The following is a 10,569-nucleotide window of genomic DNA, read 5'->3' on the forward strand; positions in this document are numbered from 1 at the left end:
CACTGTGAAGATATAAACATATTTAGATATACAGGAAATCACATTGGAAGACGATTTCGATATATCTAAATATGTTTAGTGAAAGGTAAAACTCCCGAAAATCTCTGTGTAAACAATGAGTGACGTAGCGATCACTGTGTAAACAATGAGTGACGAAGCGATCACTTCCGTGCCGTCAGATCAGTTGGACATGGCTGTGGTTACACGAGGTAAACATGATATAAATACTGTTCGTTTTCTCACACAAACCGCTCGTTTCGTGTCTTAGGCCATCATTGTGTACTTACATTTACCAGTCATTCAATCATGTTTAAAGGGGGGGTTGATTGCGATTTCACTTTTTTGATTTTAAATAGTGCGTAATGTTGCTGTTGGTGCATGAACAGTATCTGCAAAGTTGTAGCGCTGAATGTTTAGTGTAAGCAGAGATATCGTCTTTTAAAAATCAGGAAGTATATTGCCTACAAAAACGACTCGATTGGGATTACAGCTGGGTTTTAGACGTCACTAACCCATACATTTGCATCAACCCTCCCTCCGGAATATGCAGAAAAGGGCATGCGCATATTTCTGCGGCTCGTCGAGTGTGTTGTGTTCACCCAGCTGTCAGGTCTTCTATGTTCGAGCTTCCCACGGACGCTGTACTTCGTCAACAATGGATACAATTTATGTTTGATTATGTTCCTGAAAATGAAAAATCGTAATCTAGCTCTCTGTGCTGCGTATTTTACGGAAGACAGCTTCCAGAATATCCACGAGTTCAATGCCGGATTCAACAAGAAACTGTTACTAAAACATGTATCAGTTCCAACTTTAAAATCAGAGGCAGCAGTTGTTGGGCCACAACCTGTAAGTAGGGCAGGCTAAGACTTTATCATTTTAAATGTATTTGCATGAATAATTCCAGACGTAACCTTGTGTTTTATTTTCTTCAAATGCCAGCGCTGGCTTTATAGCCACTAGGCTACTAGTTATGCTATTTTGTGTCTATGACAAACGCGTACAAACATTATGGACCTGAATTTTGTACTAATGTTGTAAATGAATTTTTCATGTACATATGCTTTACGATGTTATTTTCGATTTGATCAAGAACGTAAACGAATGCCAACGCTGTTTGTGTTTAACATAACAGCCAGTCAGTTGCTATTGTTGCCAGTCAGATGCTATTGTGTTAAACAAACGTGTATAAAGTTAAAAAAATGTAGCAAATTATCATTCAGAAACGTTTAGTAAGAGCCGTGTGTGGTGAGTTTCTGCTTGACTCTTTTCATCGCGGCTTTCTTGGACTGATTCTGCCTCAAACTGATACTGCAGTTCGACATCATTATTTACATCTGGACCGGAGCTCATGACATGCACGTTACGCCCGTAAAGGTAATGGGCATTAACCTTCCGGACAACGAGAGCGACAGTTTAGCCAATCACAACACACCGGGCCAAACTAACCAAGCTGAGCCCACTGCCTGTTTCTGAGGGAGTGGTTTCATAGACTCAGGAAGTCAACCGGTCATTCGAGGACAGAGGCTAACAATAAAGGTGAAGTTTATGAAAAATAAGACTTTTTAAAAAAAGAAAAACCCCGAATACATGTTATATTGCACCCCATAAACACAATCATGCAAAGAAAAAAAGGAGTCAACCCCCCCTTTAATTTTGACTTTTCTGCGCATGCTCTTTGAAGTGAACCGAGGGAGGACCCCCTAAACCTGCATTATATGACTGATAGAAAACAACAGTTTGACCGAAAAATATCAAAATTGAAAATATATTCCCACTGAGCTTGATGACAGCGAAGACTGCATCACCCACCATTTCAGATTTGGTGTCCAGTTCTCTTCTGAGTTCCTTGTGTCCCAGCTGTTGTTCCTGGTTCTGGTGCCTCAGGTTTTGAATGGCTTTGTCCTGCCGCTCCAGCTTTTCCAATGCTGCGGCCCGCTCTCTCTGAAGTTGTGCAGTCTCCTCAACTCTCAACTCCAACTCCTGCTCCAAACGCTCAACTTCCTCTATAAGAACAGCACAAAGGGGTTCATATTATAACAGCACATATGAAGATAAGATAAATGTAGAAGATGAGATGGTGTACCAATATGAAAGCGTTGATGAGCTTGCTCTCTATCCTGTGGACTGACTGGTTGTCCATCCAGTATTTCCAGTGACCTCAGATGAAAGATTAAGAAGAGGCGATAATGGGGCAGGCTGGAGATAGGGTTTTCTGCTAATGTCAGATTCGTCAGGTTCTTCAGAGGCTTTAGTTTAGACATCTCATGAAGCTAGATCACACAGGTTGAGAATGTTGTAACACAATTGTGCATTACAAAAACTGAGTATGAGTATTTCTCTTTAAACACAGTTAAGTATGACATTAAAGGTATAATGATAATTTAGTCATTATTTACCTTCCCTGATGTTGTTCCAAACCTGTTTGACTTTCTTTTTTCTGCTGAAGAATATACTTTGGAGAATGTAACCAAACAGCATTGATTCCATTTGGCCTTTTTTTTTTGCTCATTGTTTGGACAAAAAATACAGGTTTTGAACGACATGAGGGTGAGAAAAATAATGAAAAGGTTTCATTTTTGGGTAAACCATCCCATTAATGTTTTTTTCCCCCGTTGATTGGCTGTTTTAAACACATGATAAACAAATATAAGCAAAGGCTGAGATTGAAAAACCCAGATAAATTGTACCTACAGAGAATATCTTGTTGCTGTGTAGGTTTATGGTCTGAAGGGATCTGAGCTTCTTTGCCATCCAGACCGGAAGATGTTCAATGTTGTTGAAGGCCAAATTTAGAACCTGAAGGTTTGTCATGTGCTCTAGACCTTCAATTTTTCTGTACACAATTAAAACATAAATTATAAGTTATATTTTAAAACTTTTACTGGCTTTAATAACATTATACATTTTATTCTGATATAACACTATGAAAACAATAAAAACAAATGTTGTCACCACAGGCAATGTTTGTTGTCAAGTAGACAAATGTCACATTCTCTTACTCTATGCTGTTACTGGAAAGGTGGAGTTCCCTTAGGTGACATAATTTTTCTAGTTTCTCAATTTTCTCAATCCTGTTGTTACTGAGGTTGAGAACCAGCAGGCGCTCACACTTGTCCAACTGTTCAATATACTAAAAAAAAAAAAAACATGAACACACAAAAGTCAATACAAATGAATGCAAAATGCAACAATAAACTTTACCAATCACAGTGAGTGAGCATTAACCAAATAATTTCCAAATCTCACCCTAAATTGTTTGTCATGTCCCGTAGATGAAGATAGATCCAGAGTCTGCACAAGGACTAAATTTTCACATTTAGTTATTCTCCTAATCAGGTCTTCTGTGATGTATCTTGTTCCCTTCCCCTTATATATACTTTTGTCTAAGGGCAGATATTTGTGTATTTGACATATGTTAGTTGTCAAAAATATATAATATAATTGTATTTATTGCCTAAAATGACTTTGCCTGCACTGTAGGACATGCAGTATTTACCAGATTTACCATCATCGTTAAGAACTTCTCTAGGACCTCCATCCATCTCCGACCGCAAGATGGCGTTGGGGGTCACAGATTTGCTCTGGAGGCTCTTGGAACATTTGGATCCTGTTGGTGTTGGTGATTGTTGGCGCATCTTGCTTGCGAGGCTTTTCATTTTATTATCGTGCGGGTATTAATTTTATCTGAGGAAGCCAGCGATTACGATGCTCATCCTAACGTTACCTAAATCAAGTCGACTGCTAAACCTAACGAAACTGCTGGTAGTTTCTTCTGCTTTATGTTAAAAACGTTCAATGCAGACCAAAATTAACTAAACGAAAGAACGTAAGTCATCTACTGACATAAAAATGTTAAAATATATTAAAAATAAATTTTATTTTTAACTGCATGGCCACTCACTGTTTTGTGAAGACTCGTCCATTTTTGTTAGCCCAGTTTCCATAGCGACCTATTTGGATTCTTAGCGAAGCGATCATGCAGTAACCGTCAGATTATTATAATTCTCTCTTAAATACTGTCAGAGCGGATACAAGCCTGTTACTTTTACCTCTTGTCCCAGGTGTCATATATAGTCCATGCGTTTCTAAAGGTTTACTCTTGTCTGATTCTACAGCCATGAACTCAAACCAGAGCCCAAACAAATCTTCTTCTTCTTATTTGTTTTTACCGGCGGTTGGCAACCAGCTTTTGGTGCATTACCGCCACCTTCTGCTTCGGAGTGTGAATCAGACATTAGGCTTACAATCTAATTTCCACATAAAAAAAAAAAAAAAAAAAAAACTAATAAATCCCACCATATTACTCGTATTCACTAATACTTCACACTTTTCCTATATCCCTATTTATCCTCATATCCGATCATACAAACCTGTTTCCCTTAAAAAAGTTAACAATATCCTAACCTGTGCTCTATCACCTATATTCAACACTCCTTTTAATGTTAACTCTTGTTCCCCTAATTCTCTCAATTTATTCCTCATTATAATTCTCTGTGACTCATACCTCCTACAACTTATTATTATATGCTCCACTGACTCTACTTCCTGACACCACTCGCACAAGCCTGTTTCATGTTTTCCTATCAATTTCAGTGATTTGTTTAAAGCACTATGGCCCAACCTTAACCTTGTCATTACAGTTTCCTCTCTTCTGTGCCCACCACCTAATCTAGTTATTTTTACACTCTTTTGAATTTGATATAAATGCCTTCCTTTCTCCTCTGTCCCATCTTTCTTGCCACATTTGGTTAGATTTTCCCCAGACAATACTTTTAACCTCTGCTCTACTTATTTTAATATGCATTTCTATATTTTCCTTCTTTAATGCCCTTTTCGCCAATTCATCCACCAGCTCATTCCCTTTCACCCCTACATGTGCTGGAACCCACATAAATTGTACCTGTCCTCCTTGATTTTTTATCCTTGTCACTGACTGAAGGACTTCATACAATATATCCTGACGGCTCCCAGAATGAAATGATCTTAAGCTCATTAGTACTGAGGATGAATCGGAGCATATCAGCACCTTTTCTTGCCTTGTTCTTTCCACCCACCTTACTGCAACTAACACGGCCACCATTTCCACTGTATATACTCCCAAAAAATCTGATGTTCTTCTATTAATTCCTATTCCTTTTGCAGGTATTGCCACCCCATATCCTGTCACTCCTGTCTCAGGTTTCTTAGAACCATCTGTATATATATGTATGAAGTCCTTATATTCTTTATTTATTTGGTAATTAAATGCTCCAACCATATCTATTTGACCTTTTTCTTTCCTTTTTAGCTCTAACAAATACCAGTCAATATCTGGCCATACAAGTACCCATGGAGCCACCGTCGAAAATACAACTGCAGGGCTCAACTTCATTTCAAATACTCCAAATTCTTTTGCTACCTCATTACCTACTCGACTTAAATTATCCCGTATTCTCCCATGTCTCCTGCAACACTACCTTAGTAGGGTGGAAATCATTATGTCCCTGCAAATTGGCCCAATAGTTTGTCATCAGCTGCCTCCTTCTTAATGCTAACGGCATTTCTCCCATTTCTACTTGAAGTGCAGGTATCGGTGAAGTTTTAAAAGCACCACTACACACTCTTAATGCCTGTGCCTGAATCATGTCTAGCTTCTGTAGTTGAGTTTTAGCTGCTGACCCATAAGCTACACTTCCATAATCCAACACAGATCTTATCAATGCCACATATATTGCTTTTAATGCAGAGCAACTTGCTCCCCATTCCCTGCCTGTCAAACATCTCATCACGTTAATAACTTTTTTACATTTTCCTTCTATTTTCTTTATGTGATCTGCCCATGTGAACCGAGAATCGAAGATAACTCCCAAAAATTTAAATGTTCCAACCCTTTCTAATTCTTTCCCATACATATTTAACTTCAACCCTTCCTTAATTTGTTTCCTGGTGAAAAAGACTGTTTGTGTTTTTTCTACTGAGAACTTAAACCCCCAATCATATCCCCACTCCACCACCTCATCAATTGCTCCTTGTACTTTACTAATTGCATACTCCATATTCCTTCCCCTTTTCCACAAAGCTCCATCATCCACAAACAGTGACCTCCCTATATCCATTGGCACCTTTGTGAAGACATCATTGATCATAATGATAAAAAGTAGTGGGCTTATCACACTGCCTTGAGGCGTTCCATTGTCCACTTCGTACTGACTTGACATGTCTGACCCTATTCTTACTTCTATTTTTCTTCCAAACAAAAATTTTTTTATCCAGTTAAAGACTCTGCGACCAACCCCCACCAATTGCAACTTTATCAACAACCCTTCCTTCCACATCATGTCATACGCTTTTTCTATATCGAAAAACACTGTGATGACTGATTCTTTATTTGCCTGAGCCTTTCTTATTTCGTTTTCTAGTCTAATCACCGAATCCATGGTACTCCTTCCTTTCCTAAAACCACTTTGATAATTTGCCAGTTTTCCATTTTTTTCTAACATATACGATAACCTTTCTGTTATCATCCTCTCCATAATTTTGCACACATTTGATGTTAATGCTATTGGTCTATATGTCACCGCCCCGGGATGGTCCGACCCACACCCGGACGGACCTACACCCCACCGCGAGGAGCCGACACCACAAGGACACCAATGAACGGACAAAGAGACCAATGAGCAGATTAAGAGGGAGGTTTTATTTATTTTAAAAGTTCAAGAATGTTGAGCAGATGGTTTCGTCGTGTAGGCCTGGACAGGATTGGAGACCACTGGAATCCGTACTCTATTCCCACAAGGAAGATCTTCGTCGACGTGACTGCTCTGTGAAGCTCAGGCAGAGAGAATGGAGCTCGGTTACTCAGCGGCGTGTACACAGCGTGTCTTCTTCTCCGTGGGGCTCAGGCAGAAAGAATGAAGAAGTCGGGGTGCTCACTGACGTAGCTGCAGCGAAACTGCTTCTCTGTGGGGCTCGGGCAGAGAGAATGAAAAGGGTCAGAGTGGTTATAAGGAGTACAACCACTGGTGTTAATTCTCCATCGAGATGATCATTCAATGGTAGATAACGGAGTGGCTTAGCTGAAGCTGTATCCTTACAATGTTCAATGGTGAATAATGGCAGAAACCAGGTTCAGTAATACTTCTCTTCCCTGACGTTCATAGGGAGATGAATCAGTACAGACCACCGTAGCCTAAGCATTACACTTCCACCTTCGTGCACACTGCAATCCACACAGGCAAAACACACGTGAATAACTTTAAGAGATCAAAATCATTTCACTCACAAATCAGGCTTCAGTACGGCGTCTCTTCTATCTTCATCAATGAGGTGCTCCTGCAGCAATACTGTAGGCAATCATTAATTCTATACACCAGCCCACATAGTCATAATCATTCCTCATACCGCTTGCTCCAGCCCAATGTATGTCACTTCTCTCTCTGTTGCACTCTTTCACTCGTCGAGGACCTCGACCAGCTCAGACACGTCGTTCTTTTTCTGCCCCTCCCTTTTCCCCGCTCACCAACCAAAGACCTTTTCAACTGTGCTGGTATGACGTGTGCGCCAATCAGCGATCGACGCGCTCACAATGCGCACCTGCTGTACATCAAATAGGAACCGGAGAAGTCTTAGGTCCCCCCCCCGGAAATGTTCTCCATGGGAACGAAGGCACAAAATAATAGTTCCGCCCCCCCCCCCTCGATTGTCACGAGTGACACTCTCCCCCACCAATTGGTTCTAGTCCCTAGAACCAGGCATCTTCAACCCAGGCGCCATACCGTTCCGGCGGTTGCCCTCGGGTATCTCGCTGGGAGCGTCGGGGTGGAGATACAGGGGCCACTCTCCCAACTCCCACTTCGGGATGTCGAGGGGCCACAGCCCATCCAACCCATGGTGCCTCAGAACACGGAGGGACAACGGGTGTTTCTTCTCTCCCCTCAGGGAAATTAGGGCAGGGCCGAAGTAGGTTTCGGTGGAGCACCCGCTCTGGGCCAAGCCTCCCTTCCGGCCGCACAGTGTACACAGGCATGTCTGGTCCCTGTTGACGTTCCACCACATATGGCGTACTCTCCCACCTATCACTAAGCTTACCTTTTCCTTGACGTCGATTGTCTCTTACCAACACCCGTTCTCCAGGTAACAATGGAGCGTCTCGAGCGGTCCGATCATACAACCGCTTATTCTTTGCGGCTGCTGTGTTTAGGTGCTCTGTAACTCGGCGGTAAGCATGGTAAAGTTGTTGATGATGTCGGCCCACCCACTCGGTAGTACTTTGAGCTCCCTCAGTAGGTTCCGTTCCCAGGAGTAAATCCACAGGTAGGCGCATATGTCGGCCGAACATCAGGAAAGCCGGGGCATACCCGGTAATGCTGTGCACACTGTTATTATAGGCTTGCAATAAGGCAGGAAGGCATTCGGTCCACTGAACCTGGTGGTCAGTTTCTAAGGTCACCAGCAAGCTCAATAAGGTCTGGTTAAAGCGCTCGCATCCTCCGTTACCTTGGGGGTGGTATGAGGTGGTGCGTGTTTTCCGACATCCGTACAGCTGGCTCAGTTCTTGAATAACTCTAGACTCAAAGTTAGGACCTTGATCGGAGTGGAGAATCTCCGGACACCCAAACGGCTGAATTACCATCCTCCACAATGCACTCGCAGTAGTGGCAGCAGTCTGATCTAAAGTTGGCGTAGCCCAAGCAAACTTAGTGAACAGATCGGTCACAACCAGAATATTCTGAAACCGGTCTGTCGGACGGCCCAGCGTCAGGTAGTCCATGCCAACAATATGCAAAGGCGCCCTAGGACGCATGGGGACCAACGGGGCCTTCTTCTCCTTCCGAGACTTAAACAACACGCATCGGGGGCAACTCTGAATGAATGTCCCAACAGTCGTCTCCATCCCGCCCCAGTAGAAGTACCTCCGAAGTAAAGACAATGTCCTCTCCTGGCCCTGATGTCCCATATGGGTATGGTACGCGGTCAACAGAGGCACGACCTGCTCTTCTGGTACTATCACTTGTTGTATTATCTCCCGGGTTGCCCGATCCTGAACTGAGCGGCAGAGCACCCCCTCTCGCAGTCCAAGTCGCTTCCACTGCCCCAAAAGTCGCTTTACCACAGAGGTCTGTGTTTGTCGCTCCCTTACCCCAGGTCCAACTCCACTCTTCAGGTAGGAGCTGATCTTCTTCAAGCTCTCATCTTTCCCCTGCAACGTCTTCCACCGATTAGGGTCCCATCCCCAACTCGGGGGAACCTCTCCCAAGCGGGATCCAGGGGCTTCCACCACTCCCACCAACAAACCTTCCTCCACGTCGGATGATACTGGCGGCATTGGACAGTTCTCTCCCCTGGCTGGTAGCCTGGACAACACATCTGCATTAGTATGTTCCCTGCCGGGTCGGTACTGAATTTGGTACTCATAGTTAGCCATTGCCGCCACCCAACGCTGCTCCACTGCTCCTAACTTAGCCCCTTGCAAATGCACCAAAGGATTATTGTCTGTGATTACAGTCACTTTTGCCCCCCACAAATAATCCTTGAATTTTTCTGCCATGGCCCATTTCATTGCCAGGAGTTCAATCTTAAAAGAACTATAATTTGACCCGTTCTGCTCTGCGGGGTGCAGGCTCCGACTTGCATAGGCGATTACCCTCTCGACCCCTTGTTGCCGCTGGGCCAACACGGCTCCCAGCCCTGCATGACTCGCATCGGTATATAATATAAAGGGTAGTGAGAAATCAGCGTATGCCAGGATTGGGGCTTGCAACAATTCTTGCTTCAGAGTTTGAAAAGCTTCCTCACACTCCGGCCGCCAGTCAACGGAGGGAGAGCCCCGACCACGGAAGCGTCCCGTGCCCGAAAGGAGCTGATTTAACGGCTTGGCGATTGCAGAGAATCCTTTAATGAACCGCCTATAATATCCCACAAAGCCCAAAAAAGATCTTACTTGACGGACAGTCTGGGGTGCCTCCCAATTCTGGACGGCCAAGACTTTCTCTGGATCCGGAGCAACCCCAGCAGTACTAACACAGTGCCCCAGAAACTTAACCTCCTTTCGAAACAACTGGCATTTATCAGGGCGGAGCTTCAACCCATATCTCTCCATGGCTTGGAAGACCTGTTCCAGATGGAGTAAATGAGAAGCAAAATCTGGTGAGAATACAATTACGTCATCAAGGTAAACCAGGGTGTTATCGACCAATTGCCCCCCCAAGCAGCGTTGCATTAGCCGCTGGAAGGTCGCGGGGGCATTGCACAGGCCGAAGGGCATACGGTCCCATTCGAAGAGCCCAAATGGAGTCGTGAAGGCAGTCTTCTCCTGGTCCCGTCCCTCGACCTGTACTTGCCAGTACCCACTGGCCAAATCCAACGTAGAGTACCATGCCGCCTGAGTGAGACTGGTGAGAGAGTCCTCAATTCGTGGGAGTGGGAATGCATCCTTCTTTGTTACGCTGTTCAGCTTCCGGTAATCGACACAAAACCTCCAAGCTCCTGTCTTCTTCTGCACTAGGACGACAGGGGCGGCCCAGGGGCTACTACTTTCACGGATAATCCCTTTATCTAACATTCCTTTCAACAGGGTCCGGATCTCTG

At 43.7% G+C, this 10,569-nt stretch overlaps 1 protein-coding gene across 1 annotated transcript in view; it reads right to left on the minus strand.

Moving 5' to 3' along the window:
* cntrl (centriolin) overlaps nucleotides 1-4,125 on the minus strand; it is a 53,394-nt gene extending 49,269 nt beyond the window's left edge. Inside the window, exons 1-6 of the mRNA XM_089130011.1 lie at nucleotides 3,509-4,125; nucleotides 3,250-3,386; nucleotides 3,003-3,133; nucleotides 2,695-2,836; nucleotides 2,087-2,273; nucleotides 1,813-2,006 (exon numbers count right to left, since the gene is read on the minus strand). Coding sequence (XP_088986137.1) covers nucleotides 1,813-2,006; nucleotides 2,087-2,273; nucleotides 2,695-2,836; nucleotides 3,003-3,133; nucleotides 3,250-3,386; nucleotides 3,509-3,659 — 942 coding nt within the window. The 5' untranslated portion in view covers nucleotides 3,660-4,125. The remainder of the gene's footprint in view (nucleotides 1-1,812; nucleotides 2,007-2,086; nucleotides 2,274-2,694; nucleotides 2,837-3,002; nucleotides 3,134-3,249; nucleotides 3,387-3,508) is intronic.
* Nucleotides 4,126-10,569: the final 6,444 nt, after the last annotated feature.

This window comes from Pimephales promelas, chromosome 4 (assembly GCF_988280905.1).
Source record: "Pimephales promelas chromosome 4, fPimPro1.hap1.1, whole genome shotgun sequence".
Classification (NCBI taxonomy): Eukaryota; Metazoa; Chordata; class Actinopteri; order Cypriniformes; family Leuciscidae; genus Pimephales; species Pimephales promelas.